Source organism: Malania oleifera, chromosome 2 (assembly GCF_029873635.1).
Source record: "Malania oleifera isolate guangnan ecotype guangnan chromosome 2, ASM2987363v1, whole genome shotgun sequence".
NCBI lineage: Eukaryota > Viridiplantae > Streptophyta > Magnoliopsida > Santalales > Ximeniaceae > Malania > Malania oleifera.
Genome location: NC_080418.1, coordinates 57,693,436 through 57,717,235, shown reverse-complemented (window position 1 = coordinate 57,717,235; position 23,800 = coordinate 57,693,436). Strand labels below are relative to the sequence as shown.

The window sequence follows — 23,800 nt, the reverse complement described above, 5'->3', positions numbered from 1 at the left end:
TGAATTTTTGGAAAATGTCTTATTTTCAAACGACATTTTGCCAAAATTTTTAAAATTCCCAAACTTCTCTTGTGTACTAATGTTATATACCCAGTGCCTCCGACTATTAATTTCATAGCCCTTTTTACTGTTGTCAAAAGGGGGAGATGTATAAGAGAGGGCGAAAATTGGGTTGACTTGAAAATTAGATTGACTTGAACTTAAATGAAAAATTATTTGCATTAATAAATTTTTTACATTATGTATATCGTTAGGGGGAGCCTTCTAGGGCTATATCCATTTTTTGCACGATGTATTTGTCATTATTAAAAAGGGGAGAATGTTGACCCTATAGGTCACACCTGGTTTTGATAATGACAAATACTCAGGTATTTGATGGCTTTCAAATGTATGTGCAAGTTCATTTTAGCAGATCAAGTAATTGCACATCAAAGCAAAGCATGAAGACCCTGAAGATTAGTTTCATATTGTAATTCATTTTATGTAATATAGGTTTGTAATAGTAATTAGGATATAAGGTCTATAATAATTACCTGCATGTCATGCATATAGGATATACTCTAAGCTCATTATGACCTTAGTAAGACCTTAGGTCCCAACACAAATGCACAATCACTCCCCATAATAACTTGCTCAATCAGGGGATCAAATTGAAATAGATTGAACATAATAGGCATAAAATGAGAGAGGTCGGGAGACCGAACCCTAGGTGTTCATATCACCTTGGGCGCCCAAACCGTTGGGATATCAAAGGTTTGACCAGGCTTCAGGCGACTGAACCTAAATTGACCCAATCTTCCCCGGGTGACCGAACCCTTAGAAAGTGACTTTTCACCAACTCGAGCTGCCGAACTTTTTAGTTCAAAATCAATTCGGTTAACTGAACGTATTTTCGTGCACCCAAACCATGCACCAAAACTTTCTGACTTTTGTTCAGCCAACCTAGTTTGAACTTGAGCACCCGAACCTTTTAAAAAGCCTTCTTGGGCTAAGTCTATTTAGGCGACTGAATTGAAGTTCAGCCACCCGAATCCTCTCGGGTTACTTAATTATTTACCAAGGTTAAAAGGGTTAAACTAGGTTAAAAATTCTAATGTGTTTTAAAACTTTCCTAATAATACCTTACATGTCATAAACGATCATAATTAGGCCTTGGTTTATATATATGAGCTCAATTCTGAGGATTAGCAATTAATTAGCAAAAACCATTAGTAAAAATCCTCTCTATTTCCAAAAGACCATATTGCCTATTTTACTTCAAAACACTCTCAAATCTTCATTCCCTTGATATATCTAAGCTTTGTGAGAGTTCTATATTAGGTTATTGATTAACATAGATTGCTCATACTCTCATTTGTGTGGCTTGATTGTCTGATAATATTTTTGGGGAGTTTAGCAAAGCTTATCCCACAGATTTGAATATGGTAAATCTTGTGTTGGGATAAACACAAAGGCTTAAGGATCTTTGCATTGTCATTGCAAGATTCCTATAACTTGATTTTGTTGTGCAAAATATTTTCTACAAGCTACAATATTTTCAAACTACTCTTGTGCTCATTTCATTGAAGGAAATCTTTTGAGATAGTTTGATTATCTGATTAGCATCTTTGAAACCTTGATTTGTTATTAAGATTTGATATAACTTGTTTCAAAGTTATAGCTTATTTAGAATACTCTTGAACATTATAGTGATCACATCTTGTTGAGTGTTGTTTGTACAGATATTCACATCACTAAGCTTACATATTCTATACTGTTGATGTGCATGTGATTGATTACATTTGGAACATATCTGCTTTACTGAGAAGCATAATCACTGTACCGATCATATTATGAAAATACTGTTGTATTCCAGGCATGGCCTGAAGGGGTGATAATCCAGTTCGGTAAGGATTGGTTGTGAAGGTTGAGGTCAGCCCTGCATTAATTCACCTGGTTATGAAGGTTAAGGTCAGCCTTGTGCTAATTAACCTGGTTGTAAAGGTTGAGGTCAACCCTGTGCTAATTGACTTGGTTGTTTAGGTGCCGCTCCACCCGTTAAGTGAGCCTTATAGTGGTAATCCTTGTGCTTGTTAGCCAAGGTGAGGACGTAGGCAGTTTGCCAAACCTCGATAACATTTCTAGGTGTCATCTCTTATTTACCGCTTTCTAGTGCATGCTTGGTTAATTTCATTGTACAATTTAATTCCCCCTGCATATTTAAATTGATTTTAATTTATTCACATTAGATTGACCATAAGGTTGTGTAATACTACTGCTAGGGGATTTACCTTGGTCCTTAATTTTTGAAAATACCAATTCATCCCCCCTCTTGGGTTCATGGTAAAGCTAACAGTTTAGGCCAAACAGTCAACTATTTGGTGCTGAGAAAATACTCTTGCACGCCACTTGAAACCGTCGACAATTTGGCCCAATCATTCAACAGTTTGGCCCAATACTGCATAATCCTCTTATGCAATTGTCATTTGCTTCACGTAACTTTCTCCAAAACATGTGATCCGCTCAGAATATGAGCCACATCTTCAAAAATCTCCACCTTGGCGAATATTCACCCCCTTGGAAATCTAAAAGCCTAACTGCTGCTCTACCCAAGCCTATAGATCGGGACCCGCCTCCCCTTTAACACCTAGAGACATAAACCAAGTCCAAACCACACTTGAACTTGACCGTGGTAACAAGAAATCCACCTAACTGAACACCCAGCTCCTTTAACGATCCTCTGAACCACAATACTACCTTGGTAACCTCAGTATCTTCCAAGAACTCCAATCCAATTGTAACTAGCACACCCTGAGACAGTACCTCTATAAGAACCCGATCCGTGGGAAAGGAAATAAATAAGCAAGAAAAGGATAAAACAGTAAATTGAGCAGGCTTCGTCAACGAAGCAAAAGTTCATCAACGAAGGCTCTTCTGTTGTTCGGCGATGAAATGCAAAGGCTCATCGATGAGGAGAAGCCGAGAGATTCTAGGAAATCCAAAAATCTCAAACTCATTGTGTAACGACTCGTACAATAATGATATTTAAATAATAAAGAGGAAGGAAAATGGAAACAGTAACAGAAGGAGTTCATCGATGACTTTGCATTTTGGAGGTGATAATTCCAAGAAATTTTCCAGGCCTCGTCGACGAACACAGGGGTTTCGTCGACGAGGGTTCTTCAGGATCTCGTCGATGAGGTTCCGTCTCGTCGACGAGAACATACCAAGAGAGGATTTTTGGGATGTCTGAAATTCGTCGACTAGGGTGCAGGTTCATCCACAAACTTTCTACAAGATTCGTCGATGAGGTGATGTGGCTCATCGATGAATCGTGTAGTATAAATAGTGCTAAACTCATTTTCTTATGCAGAAATTTCACCGAAACCCTCTTCTCTCTCTCTCCTACAGCTCCACCTCCTTCTCTCTTCGATTTTGGCCCCGTCAGTCGTTGAATCAATGATCTAAGGCCACCACGACGCTCCTGGGGTGAGTTCTCTTCAAGTTTGCTAGGACGAATCATCGGTGGGATTAAGTTGAATTTTTTCCCAGAATCAGGGTAAGGCCTTTTAGTTAATTTTTGGCCTTCTGGAAGTTATAGGAAATGATGAAGGCAAAGAAATATTGATGTTTTGTTCTGGCGAATGTTGTTTTCAGGGTGTTTAGTGGAGAACCCTGCGGGTGTAGGACCCGTCTCAATAGGGGGATTTTAGTAGAAATCAAGTAAGGGAAATATGCTATGTTAGGTAGTTCTAAAATGATTTCTAGTATGAAATGTATATTTTTACCACGTTATTTTTCACAGCAGGACTTTATACAGTTAATTAATTATGAAAATTATGTATTAAATTACTGTGTGACTTGAGAATATAAATATAGTACAGAAGTATGTTTTACAGTATTTTCAGGGTATGTTTTACAGAATATACAGCCAGTGGATATGTTTTATAGTAATTACAAAATATCATGACTATACAGTTTTCAGTACCATTATTATACAGTTTTCAGTGCCATGACTTACAGATTACAGTTCAGTTCAGAAATATAGTTGACACGGTTACAATTTATTTCAGTGTCATGGTTAATATAGTTATTTAAGAATCATGGTAAAACAGTTAGTTGTATATAGAGATGTATTATATAGTATCAGACCCTGTTGAACCATACAGCTTACAGAGCACGGTACCATAGCTATAGATTTTCAGTTCAGAGTGCAACCACCTATTCAGATAAAACGTGGTAGCAGGTCGATCGAGCTCAAATGTGGACAGACTCCCCATCAGATATGGGTTGAGGAGTGGCTAATCTGACTGAGGGAGTATAGTGGTTTACCCTGGTCGGCTAGCCAGGGTAGATCCCTCCTATGGGTCGCACAACCCTGTCATGAGGGGTTAAATCATGACACATAGTTATCCACATGTAAGTTTACAGTTATTACTATATTTATACAAATTTACAGAGACAAAATATATATATATATATATATATATATATATAGATACATTAGAAGTATTTTGAGTAGAAACCTAAAGTACAGATATGTTAAACAATAGGGAAAAGGTGATGGTTTATATTAATAATATTATAATTATAGATTCAGTGATACATGATTATATAGTAATAGATTTTCATAGTATTGTAACTCAAATGTCACACACTAGCAATAGCATATTTCGTCTTACTGAGCGTCAGCTCATCCCATTACTTTAACATTTTTCAGGTGATCCAGGTAGACGAGCTGACCAGGCTCGTAGATAGAGGGGCCTTAGTATTGCCCTGACAGTGGAGTTAGTATTTTGGGAGTATTTTTGTATAGCCCTAACCAGTTGAGAGTATTTTTGGAAAATAGTCATGTATGTATATTTTGGGAAACATTTTAGCACTCTGGTATTATATATAAATCAAATAAACATAACTATATATAATTATATATAGTTATGTTTATTTGATTTCTGCTTCTCGCTGCTTAGGTTGATGGTTGGGTTTAATCCAGTTTGGTATCAGAGCATTATAAATTTTACAGTGTATATATACCAAAAAAAAAAACCCCCAAGTTAAATAGCAAGTCGTTACACATTGACGAGGCTACTGTCACGTCGACGAACTTCCTACGCTGACTCGTCGACGAAGACACCGCCTCGTTAACGAAGTTGGTTGAGTCAAAGGTGCTATAAATATCCTTTTTTTTTTGCTTAGAAGCTGAGTTATTAAGTTTTCTTTCTCTCTCTTTCTCTCTCTCTCTCTCTCTCTAAGAACTCGAAGCCACACTTTCTCTCTCTAGTTTTCTTCGTCATTCGTTGTGAAGACTTCTTTACGAACCAAATACGGCCACTATGAGTTCTAAGTCATGCCTTTTGGGTTGACGAATGCTCCGGCAGTGTTCATGGATCTGATGAACAGGTTTTTCCATGAGCACCTGGACCAATTTGTAGTGGTGTTTATTGATGACATTTTGGTATATTCGAGGAGCCTGGAAGAGCATGAAAACCATATGAGGTTGGTGCTACAGATTCTACGGGAGAAGAAGTTGTATGCCAAGCTGAAGAAGTGTAAGTTCTAGTTGAATCAGGTCGCATTTTTAGGCCATGTGGTGTCTAAGGGCGATATCTCAGTTGATCCTAACAAGATTGAAGTTGTGGCCGACTAGGTGAGACCGAAGAGTGTGCAGGAGGTTCAAAGTTTTCTGGGACTAACGGGTTATTATCGTCGGTTTGTGGAGGGATTCTTTAAGTTTTCTAGGCCTCTAATACGATTGACCAGGAAGGGAGTGAAGTTTGATTGGACCAAGGATTGGTTACTGCTCCGATTTTAACCATTCTTTCTAGGGATGACAGTTTTGTGATTTATAGCGATACATGTCTGAAGGGTTTGGGATGTGTGCTTATGCAACAGGGTAAGGTAATAGCTTATGCTTCTAAAAAACTCAAGGAATACAAGAAGAATTACCCTACACATGATCTGGAATTGGTTGCTCTAGTTTATGCACTAAAGATCTTACGACACTACCTGTATGGTGTTCAGTGTGAGGTTTTCATTTAGCACAAAAGTCTTAGGTACTTTTTCACGTAGAAGGAGTTGAACATGAGGCAGAGACGGTGGCTTGAACTGATCAAAGACTACGATTGTACCATCAGTTATCACCCGGAGAAAGCTAACGTGGTAGCTGATGCGCTAAGTCGGAAGTCGGAGCATGTGGCAGTATGTGTAGTTGTAGCTCGGCATCATATCAAACGAGATCTGAATAGCCTTGGTGTAGAGTTGGTGGCTGGTGATCATTAGGCTTTCATTGCAACATTGGTGATCCAGCCGACTTTGTTTGAGCGTATTAAAGTCACGCAGGCTGGTGATGAGGAGTTGGTTGAGACTATAAAGAAAGTGCAGCAGGGGTTGGCTGCGGATTTTAACATCTCTGATGGAGGTGTGTTGAGGTTTGGAACCAAGCTGTGTGTTCCAAATGATGACAAGATCAGAAGGACGATTCTGGAGGAAGCACATCGTTCTTTGTATACAGTATATCCTGACAGCACGAAGATGTATCAGGATTTGCGCGAGACCTTCTGGTGGAGTCATATAAAAAAAGAGATTGCTCGATTTGTGGAGCAGTGTCTGACATGTTAGCAGGTGAAAGCTGAACATCAGAGGCCGGCAAGGCTGTTACAGCCTTTAGCTATTCCGGAGTTGAAAAGGGAGCACATTTCCATGGATTTCGTTACTGGATTGCCGCCAGCACTTCACGGGCAGAATGCCATTTAGGTAATTGTGGACAGGTTGATGAAATCTGCTCACTTCATACCGATGAAGATTAGCTACTCCTTGAGTAGGCTAGCAGACTTGTACGTGCATGAGATAGATAAAATGCACGGGGTACCGGTGTCCATTGTGTTAGATCGAGACCTAAGGTTTACCTCTCGTTTTTGGAAGGGCTTGCAGGAAGCACTGGGGACGAAATTTACTTTCAGTACAACGTTCCACCCCCAGACTGATGGACAGTCGGAGAGAACAATACAGATCTTGGAGGATATGTTACGGGCTTGTGTGTTGGACTTCGGTGGTGGCTAGATGCAGTTTATGCCACTAGTAGAGTTCGCCTATAACAACAGCTTCCAGGCCAGTATCGGGATGGCACTGTTTGAGGCTTTATATGGTCGGAGGTGTCGGTCTCCTCTATATTGGGATGAGGTTGGTGAATGTCAAGATTTAGGACCTGAACTCGTGCAGCAGGCATATGAGAAGGTGGGTTTGATCCGGGATAGGATTAAATTGGCTCAAAGTCGGTAGAAGAGTTACACGGATGTTTGTCACCATGAGTTGGAATTCGAGGTTGGGGGGTAAGATATTCGTGAGAATCACTTCGATGAAAGGGGTGATAAGATTTGAGAAGAAAAGCAAGTTTAGCCTGAGGTATATCACGCCATTCGAGGTTCTTGAGTGAGTGGGTTCGGTAGCCTACAGGATTTGCACTACCCCCAGTGCTCTCAAAGATCCACGATGTGTTCCACATATCCATGTTAAGGAGGTACGTGTCGGATCTGTCACATGTTATTAGTTACGAGAACTTGGAAATTGGGGATACATTAGCATATGAGGAGGTACCCATTCGAATTCTGGACCGTAAAGTTCAGAAGCTATGTACCAAGGATATGCGGTTAGTGAAGGTATTGTGGTGGAATCATGAGGTTGAGGAAACTTCTTGAGAATTGGAAGCGAAGATACGTCATAAGTATCCACAGTTGTTCTAAGTTGTAGTTTTAATAGTAGAGTCAGAGGGTATGTGAGTATTATCCTACTATTGTATTGTGATAAGTGGTTAGTCATTGGGATTGTGTATTATTGTGAACTCTTGAGACAGTTTATGTATGTAACCATGCTATTTCTCCGCCATAAGTGAGGGTATGTTTGTATTGTGATGGGGTTGCGTTGTAAGTGGCTTCCAGCTCTTCCCAGAGTTGAGTATGTGTATTTGATTGTGTGAATAAGTTCGTAAATGAGAGATTTCAAATTTCTAGGATGAAATTTTTGTAAAGAGGGGAGGTTGTAAGAACCGGATCCATGGGAAAGGGAATAAATAAGTAAGAAAAGGGTAAAATAGTAAATTGAGCAGGCTTCGTCAACGAAGCCAGAGTTCGTCGATGAAGGCTCTTCTGTTGTTTGGTGATGAAATGCAGATGCTCGTCGAATAGGAGAAGTTCAGAGATTTTGGGAAATCCAAAAATCTCAGACTCGTCGACGAGGCCACCGCCACGTCAACGAACTTCCTATGTTGACTCGTCGACGAAGACGCCGCCTCGTCGACGAAGTTGGCTGAGTCAAAGGTGCTATGAATATTCATTTCTTTGCTTAGAAGTTAAGTTATCAAGTTTTGTCTCTCTCTCTCTCTCTCTCTCTCTCTCTAAGAACTCGAAGCCACACTCTCTCTCTCTAGTTTTCTTCATTGTTCGTTGTTAAAATCGACAAACCAACGTTATTGCAAGAATCAGGGAAGAAATCTCTACATGTTCTGCGGAACAGATCTTCGTTTTGAGGTCTTCGAATTTTGACCCAAAAATCGAGGTAGGGTTTTGATTTTCATTTCTGTTTCTGTAGAATTGTAGGGGATAAGATTGTGAGTAATTATTGTACTGTAGTTTATAGGTTTTGAGAACTCGGTTCACTGTTTAGGAGTCGTAGAGTTCGGGTTGGATTTTTAGGGAAAGGTAAGGGGATTTTGTTTATATTGGTTATTTTCGAAATCAAATTTGGTAGAACTGTGGTTCACAATCCTGTGTGTGTTTTGGCTACTTATTTGGGTAAATCTAACAAGTAAAATTATGGGATTTTCATGTTATAGTTTTAGGAAAAAAGGGGGCATCGGGTTGCATCTCTAGTTTCGTTGGAAAACCATGAATATTTTGTGTTATATATTATGTTATGGAGATTGCCATGCCTTGACTTGTTTTAAACTGTATGTTGGAAATCATGATTTTGAGATTACCAAATAAGTGTGGAATGAACTATTATATAAACATGCATTGAGTTGTGATTTGCTTAAATGAGATATAGGAACGCGAGTTCCAAATTGTTCCAAGTAGTGAAAGAGTGTCTGACTCTATATCTGAAGGTGTGAAATACCACCTGCTAGTGGCAAGAGTGTCTGGCTCTATATCCGAGGGTGTGAAATACCACCTGCTAGTGGCAAGAGTGTCTGACTCTATATTCGAGGGCGTGAAATATCGCCTCTTATCGGCTAATCACTGAAGGGTGTAAATCCACCAATTGTACCGATACGATGCCATGGGAGCCTAGGGCTACGCCATGTGCCAGGGAGGCCGTGTAATGGGGGCTAGCTTCTTGCCGAAGGGTGTGACGACATCAGGTTACTTGATCATGTGTGTGTGGGTGTTAAGAACTATACTGGAACTGTTTTGTGAAAAATACTAGAACTGTATTGAACTGTGTATGTTATATGTCATGATAACACTCATATGTCACACACCGATATAACCTGATTCTTTCTTACTGAGAGGTGTCTCACCCTTATCGTACGTACATATTTTCAGGTCTTTTAAGTAACCGAAACTAGCGTCCTTGTGTTGGGAGCGTAATGGTTGGTATATTGAGGGAAGTGCTTGTGTAAGTACTAGGACTGTAACAAAGGTTGTCGTTTTGGGTATTTGCTGGCACCCTAGGTTATGTTTTGTATTATGGAGCTTAGACTCTATTTGTATAGACTCTAGTATGGTACTATGTATGTATAGAATGAACTTTTCCGTTGCATATATGTCGTGTATGTGAATGTGTATACGGTGTACGGGAATTCCACGGGGTCTGATCCTCATTCATTATTATATCATTTGTGTTTTGTATGATACGGGGACAGGTTAGGTTACTACATCACACCCTGGGTCCCATTGCCGGGTTCGGGGTGTGACAACCCCGGACTTCCAAAAATTAGGCCTTCCCACAATGTATCCTGTTGCAATTATCCTATCATCCAAGTCCCCTATATAGTCTTCATCTGCAAACCTCACAACTGGTAGAACCCTCTATTGCCTGCCAAAGTACCTAACTGCACTGGCGTAGGAAACTTTTGACACGACCCCAACATCACTGTCCAACCCTGAGTACTGAGCGGTAGGTTGTTTACTTAGATTCGCCAACAGTATATTGGTGATAGGTTTAACATCAACCATGTTAAACCTCACCAACACCTAATTCCCAAAACTACCCTGAGATAACCACAATCTCCATGTAGTTTTGTCCATACAACCACCTTGAGAGCACCAATCTCTCCGCAGCTAAAAGGTCACCCTCAGATAATTCCAATCTCACAGTAACTTTACTCTTACGAATCTCCAACCCAAGAATAATCTTGGCAGCACTCAAAACCTTCGTGTCAACTTCCTTTCTCAACAGAGTCCCCAACTGATTTATATCAGTTGGAACCTTTCTAGCAATCGGTATGTCACTCACATAAAATAACACAATACTTGCCCACTTATAACTTATCTCCATCTCCCCTTCTATGAGCACCACTAAACTGCCCTGTTTGATTCTTATACAATATCTCCATCTCCTCCATCATGGCACTTGTCTACCTACCCTTCTCCTAGTCATGCACTGCCTTCTGAAAGGTACGTAGTAGGATCCTCCATGGTAGTAATGGTTGCATAAGACATCAGATCACACCTGGGTGGTGGTCTGATAGCACCTCTGAGCCCATTGTGATCATGTTGGTTGTTAGTTTAAGAACAAGGATGTAAGAATTAAGAAAATTTGGAAAGTGAAAGGAGAATCTGATACTAACCCTAAAGGACCCAAGAAAATCTGGGTACCAAAAGTAGTTATTTGAGTATGTTTTGCAGATGTGCTTGAGATTGTCCTCTCCAAAGGACAAGTGGTATATGGATAGCGGATGCTCGCAACATATGACATGAGATAAAGCTAAATTCACATCCATTACATTTAAAGATGGAGGATTCGTTACATTTGGGGATAACTAAAAAGGCAAAATTATGGAGTAGATAAAGTTGGTAAGAATCCATCCTTGGTTATTGATAATGTTTTATTGGTAGATGGATTAAAACATAACCTATTAAGTATAAGTCAATTGTGTGATAAAGGTTATAGAGTTTCATTTGAACATGACAAATGCACTATAGAGAATAAATCTGAAAACAAAATATTGTTTACTACTGATCGTCATGAAAATGTCTACACCACTAGCTTTGATAATCTTGCTTCCCAACATATAACTTGCTTTTTTGCTATAAATGAAGGTAGTTGGCTTTGGCATAGAAGATTAGGACATGCAAATATGGACTTATTATCCAAACTAGTCAAAGGAGAATTAGTTAAGGGATTACCTAAGACAAAATTTGCTAAAGATAAAATATGTGATGCATGTCAACTAGGAAAACAAATAAAATCTAGCTTTAAGAAGAATAAAGTTATATCCACCACTAGACCACTTCAAATGTTGCACTTAGATCTATTTGGTCCTAATGCAACTCAAAGTCTAGGAGGTAAATTATATGCTTGCGTCATTGTTGATGACTATTCTAGGTTCACATGGGTACTATTTCTTACGCATAAAGATGAAACTTGTGAACAATTTACTAGATAGTGTAGAAGAATTTAGAATGAAAAAGGCTATACAATCACACACATACAAAGTGATAGGGGTAGAGAATTTCAAAACAAAGGTATGAAAGAATATTGTGACTCACTAGGAATCTCTCATGATTTTTGGCACCTAGGACACCTCAAAAAAATGGGTTAGTTGAGTGAAAAAATAGATCTTTACAGGAAATGGTTAGAATTATGCTTAACAAACATAAATTACCTAAGTATTTTTGGGCTGAGGCAGTGAACACTATCTGCTATGTATTGAATAGAGTTTTGATTAGACTCACTCTGAATAAAACTCCCTATAAATTATGGAATGGTCATAGACCAAACATTTCTTATTTCCATGTCTTTGGCTACAATGTTTTATTCTTAGAGATAATGAACACTTAAGAAAATTTGACGCCAAATCAGATGAAGGTATTTTTCTACGTTATGCCTTAGATAGTAAAGCCTACAGGGTGTATAACAAAAGAACATGGACTGTAATTGAATCCATTCATGTAGTATTTGATGAGTCCAATCACTTCTTTAAAATGACTGATGATGATAAAATTGAGATAAGTAAGGGATTAGAAAAATTATCTATTGAAAATAACTCAGATAAGAACATTGAAATTAACGAAACATCTTCAGAGGATATTCAAGTAGAAAAAGAGGTTAATGAACAACCTAGAGAATGGAAGTATGTAAGGAATCATCTCATAGATCAAATTATAGGTGAACCATCACAAGGAGTAGTTACACGATCATCACTTAGAAATATGGTTAGTCACTTTACATTCTTATCACAAGGAGAACCTAAAAATGTGAGTGAAGTAATTGAGGACGATTCATGGGTAATATCTATGCAAGAAGAATTAAATTAATTTGAGAGAAATAAAGTATGGATATTAGTTCCTAAACCTGATGATCATACAGTTATTGGAACAAAATGGATATATAAGAACAAGAAAGATGAAAATGGAATAGTAATTAGAAACAAAACTAGACTAATAGCTCAAGGATACAACCAGGAGGAAGGCATAGATTTTGAGGAAACATTTGCTCATGTAGTTAGAATGGAAGCCATTAGAGTGTTATTGGCATATGCTGCTTTTAAAAATTTTAAATTATATCAAATGGATGTGAAAACACATTTCTAAATGGCTATATTAATGAGGAAGTTTATATTGAACAACCCCCAGAATTTGAAAACCACAAATTTCCAAATTATGTTTATAAATTGACTAAAGTCGTGTATGGATTGAAGCAAGCTCCTAGAGTTTTGTATAAAAGGCTTAGTGATTTTCTTCTAGATAATGGGTTTATTAAAGGGAAGATTGACACAACACTCTTCATAAAAGGCTAAAAATGAAAATTTGCTTCTAGTACAAATATACATAGATGATATCATTTTTGAGGTAACCAACAAAGAGTTGTGTAATGAGTTTGCCAGCTGCATGTAAAGTGAATTTGAAATGAGCATGATGGGTGAACTCAACTTCTTTCTAGGCTCTAGATCAAACAGGCAAAAGATGGAATTTTCATAAACCAATCAAAATACATTAGAGACTTGCTCAAAAAGTTTAACATGGAAGATGGTAAAATTTTAGAACACCTATGAGTTCTTCCACAAAATTAGATAAGGATGAGCAAGGCATACCGGTGGATGTTAAACCCTACTATGGAATGATAGGTAGCTTGTTATATCTGACTGTGAGTAAGCCTGACATTATGTTTAGTGTATGTTTGTGCGCAAGATTTCAAACTGCACCTAAAGAGTCACATCTATTAGATGTTAAAAGGATACTTATATACCTTATTGGAACTACTGTACTTGGATTGTGGTATCCTAAGTACACTTCGCTTGAGATTGTCAATTATTTTGATGTTGACTTTGTCGGTAGCAAAGTAGATATAAAAAACACTAGTGGCACTTGTCACTTTTTAGGACAATCCTTAGTTTCTTAGTTTTCCAAGAAACATAATTCAGTTGCACTATCCACAACCGAGGCTGAATACATAACGACTGGAAGTTGTTGTGCTTAAACGCTATATATGAAGTAACAACTAATGGACTATGGATTGCACTATGAATAAGTTCCTATAAAGTGTGACAATACGAGTGTAATTAATATCTCAAAGAATCCTATATCACATTCACGAACTAAGCACGTAGAAATTAGACATTATTTTCTTCGTGACCATGTGCAAAAGAGGGATGTGGAACTTGAGTTTGTGTACACAGATGAACAATGGACAGACATATTCACGAAACCACTTTACGGAGGATATGTTTATCCAAATTAGACGTGAATTAGGCCTAATGCATAGTCAAGAAGTTGCTCAAAGATATATTAGAATACATAATCGAGGGGGAACTTAAATTAAAATTAAGTAATGATTATTGCATGTTAAATACTTTATCGATATATGATACATGTTGATGCGCACATGAATTTTTGAACTTTAATGAACTGAATTGTTTACCTATATCAATGTTGATTGAAATGTCGTGTATGTGCAATATGAAATTTGATTTGACAAAACAACTATATCTTTAGAAAAAGGGGGAGAAATAAATTGTTTAACACAGGGGGAGAGATATTTTTTTTTAAAGGGAAGAAATATGTAACTATGTATATTTTTTTATACCTTTTTGTTGATGTCAAAAGGGGGAGAAATATCCTACAGTAAAATTTTGAAAATATCCCACAGTAAAATTTTGAAACAAAGGGGGAGAAATATTTCACAAAAATATTTGGACAAAAGGAGAAGTAGAAATTAATTCAGGACAAAGGGAGAATAAATAGTTCAAATTACAATCTTGAAAAGCTTATTCTCTTCATTCTACAAAGCGTATACAACCTAACACACTCCATAGAATTAGAAGAGCGAAAGGATGAAGAAGCTTCAAGTTTTCAATTGTAATGGGTATTTAGTATTGTTTGTATTTACATATCTCATATGATGTAGTTGGAAGCTCAAAAAGACTTAGACTGACCTTAGGACACATGCATTTCATGAAAAATCTATTTATATTAGTTCTAAGTTGGATGGACATTGTAGAGACACAATAAGTCTAAAAAACAGAGGCCTCGTCGACGAACATCCTGGCCTCGTCGACGAATTCTTAAGGCCACTTAGCGATGAATGATCTGCTCTCGTCGATGAGAAAATACCAAGAGCTCAAAAATCTTAGACAGGCAATTCGGCGACGAACGTGTGCACTCGTCTACGAGTACGTCAGTGCTGAACGACGCTTCAGCGCGGACACATACATAAATCTTTTATTTTAAATGATCCAACGACCAGAAATATTTTAGATGGTGAGAACACTCATAAACATAACCTCTAAACCCTAGGACATCACTTTTTGCATACTTTTTGAGAGCTTTTGACATGTTACAAGCTTCTTGCCTGCACTCCAAAGCATACACATCAAGTTTGGGCATTTCATGCATTGATTTTCAAGATCAAAGGGCATTCACTCATATCTTTTGCAAACAACTTCACTATTGAGGTTTGGTAAACAAAGTATTGTTTTTGATATATTGATCGTTATTCACAAAGTTTTGTACTCTCACAATCCTATTATTAAATATTTCTTGAGAGCAACAACTTGAGTTCTTTATATATATATTTTTACGTGAAGAAATTTTTAAAGGGTTTATCAAAGCTTAAATATTTGAAAGTATTCACTTTTATTCAAAGTTTTCATCTTAGCACAATTATTGCAAAACATATTTGATTAGATCTTTGAAGCAAACTTGTCCTTCAAATATTTTTATAAAGATCAAACAGTGGATTAGATCTTTGGAGCAAAACTGAATGATTTAAATCTTTGGAGCTAAATTGTGTTACATATATTTTTACAAAGATCATTTAGTTGAATTTAATCTTTGAAGCAAAATAGCCATATCTATATTGATACAAAGATTATTAAAAGAATTTCATTGACAGCGTCACATACACTCATTGAGCTTCATGTTATATCATCTGAGTATGTATTAGGATTTTAATTGTACTCATTAGCTTGTTAAGGAGTGTTTGAGTTTTGCAAAAAATTGTAACTATATTGTTGTATTGACAGTTCAGGCTGTGAACCAGAGTGAGGAGGAAGCTACGCCTCTTGTAAGCAGCGGATTGTAACGGGAAGCTCCGTCCCAGTTAAAGGAGTGAGATTAGTGGAATCCTTGAATGGGTTGCTCAAGGCGAGGATGTAGGTCGGGTTGACTGAACCTTGTAAAAACTGTGTTTGCATCTCTCTTTCCCTTAACTCTTTTAATTTTCACTTGCACTTAATTCTGTGGTTGTTGTGTATGTGTTAATTGGTCAGTGCGTCAATATAGTAATTGGGTAAGATTGACTGATTAATAAATTCACACATTAAAATTGATAAGTTGAGAAATACTGAATGACTCGTCATCTAAGTTAACGTGTATGGTTGTAAGTAGTTCAAAATTAGAACTTGAGTGACACAAATTTTAAAATGCCCAATTCACCCCCCTCTTGGGATTACACCTAAATTAACAAATATAATTAGAACACATAAGATTTACATGGTTCGGCAATAGCCTACCTTCACAAGAGCAGTACTTCAGTTTTCACTATGAACAATGTCAAAGTTTATATCTTTGGGTTACAATAGTGTTTAGGTATGAACCCAATGCCTATAAAAGAGTTCTAACAAAACTAAATTACATCTATAGTAATCCCCCAGAGGAAAATCCTCTAGATAACCCCAATCTACAAGCCCTCGAATTCAAAATTCATAATTTGCGCCGATTGAAACAGTTGATTGTTTGGTGCTGAGAAAATACTCCTGCGTGCTGCCTGAAATCGTCGACGATTTGGACCAATCAGTCAACGGTTTGGCCCAGTGCTACATATTCCTCTCATGCAATTGTCCTTCATTTCACGTAACTTTCTCTAATACATTTGATCCGCTCAGAATATGAGCCATATCTCCAACAATTTCCTTCTCTTCTCCTATTGATAATTCCCTTCTTACAAACCACCTTTCTTACAAAAAAGTCCTTACCTTTCCCTTACTTAAATGTGCACTAAAGTCGCTCCAAGAGATCCTTTTATAGACATATTGGGAGTGGAGGGAAAATGCTTTTCAAATTTAAATTTCAAAATTCAAATGTGAAAATAACTACTAATATCTACCAACCATCAACTCCCATGCTCGACAGTTGACACATGGCACCAAAAGGACACGTGGTTGGTCCAAGGTTTCCAGCCAATCGTGTGAAGACAAGTCAAAAATTCAAATCTCAGGTAGTCTTTCATTTTGGGATGTAAAAAATGGTTATCGATAGCTTTCAAAGTTCCACTTGGTCAATATTAATGGAATATATATGATGCCATTTGGATTAAAAATGCACCAAATGAATCCCAAAACATCATGAATGACATCTTTTATCCCTCTGCAGATTTTATAATTGTTTATATTAATGACGTCATAGTTTTTTTTTAGAGAATCTAGACAAGCACTTTAAACACCTAAACATCTTCTTAAAGGTGATTAAGGCCGATGGTTAAGTAGTTTTGAAAAGAAAAAATATTTTTATTAGATTCCTTGCTTACAACATAGAAAATGGAACAATTATGCCCATTAATAGAAGTACTGAATTTGCTGACAAATTCTCCGATGAAATCAAAGGCAAAAAACAACTCTAGAGGTTTCTATGATGTTTGGGCAATATTTCAAATTTTTACAAGGATCTAAGAAAGATATTTAAACCTCTTCATGATAAATTAAAGAAAAATCCTCCACAATGTTCTTCTATCCACACAAATATGGTCAAAGAAATAAAATAAAATGTCAAGAATCTCCTTTGTATGACATTTTATGATCCACATACTTTTAAAATTATTGAGACTGGCGCCTTATAAATTGGATACAACAGAATTCTCAAACAGGTAATTGACAACAAAGAAAAAATAGTAAAAAGTTTGTGATAGATAGATTTGTTTAGGCTGTTGTTTTGTATTTTATTTGTCCTTTTCCATTTTATGTGTTTGTTTGTTTATGTTGTCTAATTACATTTATTAGCCATATCATTTCCAATAACTTGGAATAAATCATATCAGGATAGGAAGTTGACCTTCCAAAGAAAAAAAGAATTAAATTAAGTTATATAGATAGACAAAAAATTGATTATACAAAAACAAAGAAAAACATAATGCACATACATTGCATATGCCAAATCTCTACAATACACATATGAGATGACCTCTTTACTTGTGTCCACATCTTATTTCCTTAAAATATTTTGTAAGTCTTAGTTTAAAACTTGAAAAAATTAGAGAAATGAAACGAAAATATAAATGAATTCACTTTTCTATATATGATTTTATCGAAGAAAGTGTAAAGAAAAATTACAAAAATTTGAATCTTACGCATCACTAACATTTGATTTTTTTCTTAATTTTTAACCACACCAGCGAATACATGTTTAATGCACTGAAAATCACTAATTTTAAATATAGAACGTAAATTTATTTTAAAACTTTCAATATTAATTTTAAAATAGTAATATGTCTATCTTTAAATATTAGAAGACCTTTTTCTTTGCATTGCTAAATTGTTGAATTTTGACAACTACATCAGTTGACAATTAATCCTTTAACTGTTTTATCATTAAGTCAAATAATAAAAGTAGTTTAATCTTTTTTCTAATTTAAAGGAGTTAGTCCTTAAATAATTAATTAAGAGGATAATAAGATCCTTAAATTTAATTTCCTACATACTCTTCAGTTAATATAATCATTAATTCCTATTTGTTTTGTTCAAAAACAAATTTCAGTAGCTATAATTTTTAGTAATGCAGCAAGTGAGTTAAAGCAAATTAATAAATTTATCATTAATAAGTTTTTATATAATTATTTAATTTTTAAATTTATATTTTTGTATATTTTTATAACTTAATTAAATTCATAACATTTGCTCGTTATCAAAATGCTAATTATTATAAAATATTAGACAAAATGTAGATAGTAAATTTTTTAAATTAAAATAATAATTATTAAAATATTGATAATATTAAAAAATACAGACAAAAGAAATAATTGTAACTATATTTTTTTGATCGTTAATTAGTTATTGCACACTCATGTGTTGGTCATAGTTGTGAGCAACTTAATATTTTTTTTTATGTTTATAAAATTTATGCACTAGCCTCACATTTTGGTTTATAAGTGAGCTCGAGTCGAACTTGTCCTCGACTTGAGTTTAAAGTATTTTTTTTGAGTTCGGCTCGTTTAATATATATATAATTCAAGTTCGACTAACGCTCGACTCAACTAAAACTCATTTCAAATTAATAAACAAAATCAAGCAACTAAACAAATTAAACGAATTGATAATTAATAAATATAATTTGAGAAAAATGTTTTTCAAAGTGAAAAATTTAAAATAAAATATTTGATGTGATTAATATTGAATTTGTTCGAGAGCCTAATATTAAACTAGTTCACAAGTTTAATATCGCATTAATTCACAAATTATTAAAAAATTAGTAAACAAGTTATAAACCAATTCGAGTTTGGTTCATTTAGTAGACGCTCAATTTGTCATTATGAAGTTTAGCACGAGTGTGTTATAACATTATTAAGAAGAAAAAGAAGAAAGGAAGATATTGGTAATATTTAGGGTGGTGGTTTTAGTGTTCATATTTGAACAAAATTTAATTCTAGAGAGCGTATTTATATTTATTAAGAGAAAAGCATGCACAAGTGGCATCAAATCAAGAAGATTTACCAATATTTTTTTTGGTTTATTAAATTAAAAATTGTCAGAGAAGTAATGGCACGTTGGCACGTCGGACATTGACCAAACCCACCCAGAGGGGTCGAGCCCATTGACCCAGTGGTCCACCATTTTTGAACCCAGAGAGTAATTAATTAAATACACAAAAAAGTAAACCATTGCCGCAATATGGTGTTGCTTTGGTTGTTGCGGTGGCGGTGGCGGTGGCGGTGGCTTTAGCCATTTACATGCTGCCTGACTGCCTGAGCTTTCCTGCCCTTGATGGGAGGAAAATTGAAGGACAAAAAGCAGTTCACGCGGAGGAAGGTGTGTATGTGTGGATGTTGGTGAGCCACCCTTTCGCCAGCTGGCCTTCCGACAGCCCAGGGAAATTGCCCCCACACGCGCCAAGCACGTGACTCCCAACTCCCTCCTTCTCTCTCTCTCTCTCTCTCTCTCTCTCTCTCACTCCCCTCAAACCCAACCTCTTCTCGCTCTAAAGCCCCCCTCCCCTCTCACCCCATCGCTTTCTCCTTCGATCGATTTATCATTCCCCGAATCAACTCTCTCTCTCTCTCTCTCTCTCGCGTTCTCGCTCTACTTTCTCTCTCTCTTCTGTTTTTGCTCCTTCTCGTTGTGCGAGTCTCTGAGCTTTGATTCAGACATGCAGCTTCGGTATCGGGGGAGTTAGGATTCAAATGTTATTGTTCGGGGGCGGAGGTGCTGGAGTGCGGATCTGCTGGCGGTGAGCCTGTTTTTGTATCTCTTCTGTGTTTGATCCTTTGATTCTTGGATTTTTATTCGAATTTCGGTTTCGTTGGTGGTGTTGTTGGTTCTGTGATTCGGTGTTGGGTTTGGTGTTAGATTATTGGAGTTTGATTGGTTTCTGGTGGTTACGATTGGGTTGCTGGTGAAGAGGTAGGTTGAGGCGTGTTTTGGACGTCTTGGTAGTGGAATGCTTTAGTATTGATTGAATGCGCGATAATTTGAATCGAAACATGTGAAGTACTGTTGTATTTATGTGATTTAAATGATACTAGTCAGCCGCTTCCCTATTTAATCTTAATTTCTTTCATTCATCTGTACATCACAGTGATTTATAGTTATTATTCACGGCTCTAGATTTTGAAGTTATGTGGTTTTGTGCTGCATTTAGAGGAAGATTATCCCCAAGTTAGAAAAAACTTGTTTTGTTTGTGTCCATAATTTAAGTGGTCAAGGTGCATCTTGAGAATGCCAGAAGTGCTGCGGTTGGTGGCTGCCGTGGTAGCATCGCATCATCTCATTGGTTTAAGAGTATGATCAGAATGGAACTGTGAGGATATCCTCAAGTCTTACAAATACCAGTCTGCCTCATGCTTCTTGATTAGTTGTAACTTGAATTTATTTTTTTCATGCTCCTTTTCAGGAATGCTCATTTTCTTTGTAATTTTATTTGCCATTTTGCCCAAATTCTCTTGCAACTAAAGCCTTGGTCATTCAATGGTCAAAGTAATTACTTTTTTTCTCAGCTTCAAAACTTCTCACGTTCCTTGCAGAGTTGAAATGTCATGGAAAATTCTTGGAGGTAGGAACTAGGAAGATCGCCGAATTGATTTGTATAGCAGAAACAGTGTGGAATAAGCATGGCAAGAAAAACAGGAAATGATGATACATTCATTCGGGAATCGGGAGTCTGGATCTTGATATGAATACCGGGGCTTACATTGTATTTAAAATGATAGATAGAGGTTGATGAGTTGGAAAGCAGTTTTGGACAGTCTGGATCTTGATATGGAAACTGGGGTTAAATTGCATCTAATGTTATGGATGGAGGTTAGTAAGTTGGGTCACGATTTTTGACTGGCACTGAGACCACATTAACTGAATTAGATCCCTCTTATTTAACTTTGTGCCAAAATTATGGAGCATATTGATGGCTTGTTAGGTTCACGGGGAAAACTTTTGTGTTGCAATTGAAACTCTGAAATTTATTCACTTGTTTTGAACTTCTTTACTAATTGAATGCACATGTAACTAAGTTGCTGGCTATCTGGATGCAAAATTACCTGCTGCATTACAGCAGTTGATTTAATTTTTTTTAATACGCAAGTTTAATGTAGATTATGTGCATGCTGTCTATGTTTGAATGTCATTGGGGTATTTATAACATATTTTATCCTGAAAATTTTTTGAAGCTAGCAAAGTGATGCACAATAAAATATTGCAGTAGTGACCGTTGCTCCTTTGGTCTTCATTTTTGCAGGTCATATGGCCTCCAGCTCAAAGAAGTTGGAGCCAAAAAATCTTGTAAGCCAATATGTCGTTGTCTTATAACAAATTCTAGATTGAAAAAGGCTTTAATGGGGTAGGAAGTGGGCCGAAATGGTTTTGAATTTTGAATACTTAAGGATATGGAGGAGACGCGAGATGATGCAGGGCCCGCAGAACGAGGGCATTCTAGTGCTACATGGTGGCCTTCAGATTTCATGGAAAAATTTGGATCTGTTTCTTTAGTTTCTCAAGAAGAAACTTTGAATAATAAGGACTCAAATTGTGACATTGAGCGGGATGTTTTGTCACCTCAGACTGCCTCACAGATTCTCTGGAGCACTGGAATGTTTTCTGGACCAATACCAAATGGTTTTTACTCTGTAATTCCGGTAGGCAGTAAAATTTATTTTCTTGGTGTCTATAATTGTTATTTTTGGTTATTGTGTTACTACTGGTTCATTCTGAACCATTTCTGAATGGCTTTTGCTCCCTCATTCTGATTAGGCTTTAAATTTTTTTTCTTGCTGTTTATGTTTATTTTTTACCCATGTTTCCTAGCTGATGATACCTCCTACTTGTTGTGATATTAATTCTATTTCAATGAGTCTCCCTGTTTATGGGGGCATGGAACCTTGTATTTGCATTCCACATGCTATAAATATTTCAATAGGCAAATCCTAACTATGAAAAAGACAAAAAGTATATCAATAAATATGTGCACTTGTGTGTGACAATCATAGTTTACTTAAAGAGCATATCTTTTGTGAGCACATGGTAAAACTTAAGGCATGGTTATGCATATGGATTGGAAAAGGTTCCTAATTGCCTCTCTCTTGCACTGCATGGTTTAATACTCCAGAGTTTTTGTAATTTTAAAGGTTCTTTAGGTTGGTTCAATGTTGCTAATCCAATTAGTTGAGATTAAGGCTTTGCTGATTTGGGTTATTAAGTTTTTTGTTCGAGATTGTTATATCTACTTTGCTTGCATGATCAGACAAATGGTTTTGGAGGACCAGTTTTCGAGTTAGTATTCTCCCTGGCTTTATGTTAGAGGCGGGTGTCTATGCCATTTGTTTCTTTTCTCTTCAGTAATTAATTTCTATCATTATTCTTTTCTACTGATTTCTCTCCTTCTTTTCCGTTCCTGTAAAAAAACTGCAAATCTGGAATCTATTCAGTAAAATTTCTGTAAATTGTTGGTGTTATGCATACAAAGGCTGATTGGTTACAACTGCTAATTGTTGGATGTCATTATATTTTAGCTAATATATTCCTTTTTTGGGAACATAAAGGGTGAATTGGAGTAGGGAAACAAGGGAGTAAGGAAGTAGAGAGGAAAATGTGAGGGGGAAAAGAAGAATGAATGAATTGAAGTAGGTGAGGATGGAGACAATATTGAGTAGAATGAGACCATACTTCACCTATCTTTGTGTTTTGTTTTCAACATTTATTGATTTAGAGGGAAATGAAGTCTATTTGAATGGTGGTAATATTAAGGCTAGGACGTGACCAAGGGAAATGTCCAATTTGTTGTGCTTTATCAAGTATGATTGTAAGGATTTGAAATGAGGTTTTCTTAGGTAGTGCTTTTTTTAGTTTTATTTTTTTGGTGGTGGGCAGTTGTGGATTGAGTTATCTTTTTTCTTTGTTTTAATTTTCTTTTTTGAGGATTTCATATCCTTTTGTTTGTAGTCTAACTATCTCTTACTACATCTTCTTTCATTATCTGAAAAAATATTGATGACCATCAAGATGCAAGAGAGTAAAACTTAAAGTAATTTTGAATTATCTAGGTAGGGGTTTCCAATTCCATGTTTAGTTTTCTTGTTGAAGATACTATTTTGTTCCTCAAAGATGGTTTAGGTTTTTATTATTAATATTTTTTTTTTCAAAAAAATAAAATTTTATTTAATCGAGAATACAAGGAGGATGGGAAATCCTCCCATAAAAAAAAAAGGAAAAAAGTAAAAAATCCGTATGAAAGTAAAAGAAATGAGAGAGGTTAAGCTAAACCACCATCCAATTTTCCTAATGATCAAAGAAATTCAAACAACCAAAACATCTAGAAGAGAAGCCTTATGACAATGCCAAAAAAAAAAAAAAAAAAAAAAAGGTTCTGTCACACATCAAATTAGAATACATGTAGAGATCTTGGAAAATATGAGCATTTCTATTGGATAAATAACCCGAGAGCAAAAATTATCCATCATCATAGAGCAAAAA

At 36.3% G+C, this 23,800-nt stretch overlaps 1 protein-coding gene across 8 annotated transcripts in view; it reads left to right on the top strand.

Annotated features, from left to right (window-relative positions):
- Nucleotides 1–19,594: 19,594 nt before the first annotated feature.
- The window catches only part of LOC131147810 (probable serine/threonine-protein kinase SIS8), an 88,786-nt gene continuing 84,580 nt past the window's right edge, over nucleotides 19,595–23,800 (top strand). For 3 of the 8 annotated variants that reach the window (XM_058097401.1, XM_058097399.1, XM_058097394.1), the window contains exons 1-2: nucleotides 19,595–20,069; nucleotides 21,570–21,966. In XM_058097401.1, the coding sequence (XP_057953384.1) occupies nucleotides 21,718–21,966 (249 nt within the window). In that variant the 5' untranslated portion in view covers nucleotides 19,595–20,069; nucleotides 21,570–21,717. Of the gene's footprint in view, nucleotides 20,243–20,862; nucleotides 21,140–21,569; nucleotides 21,967–23,800 lie in introns of all 8 variants that reach the window. The other 5 variants (XM_058097402.1, XM_058097396.1, XM_058097395.1 and 2 more) reach the window with 4 other exon arrangements.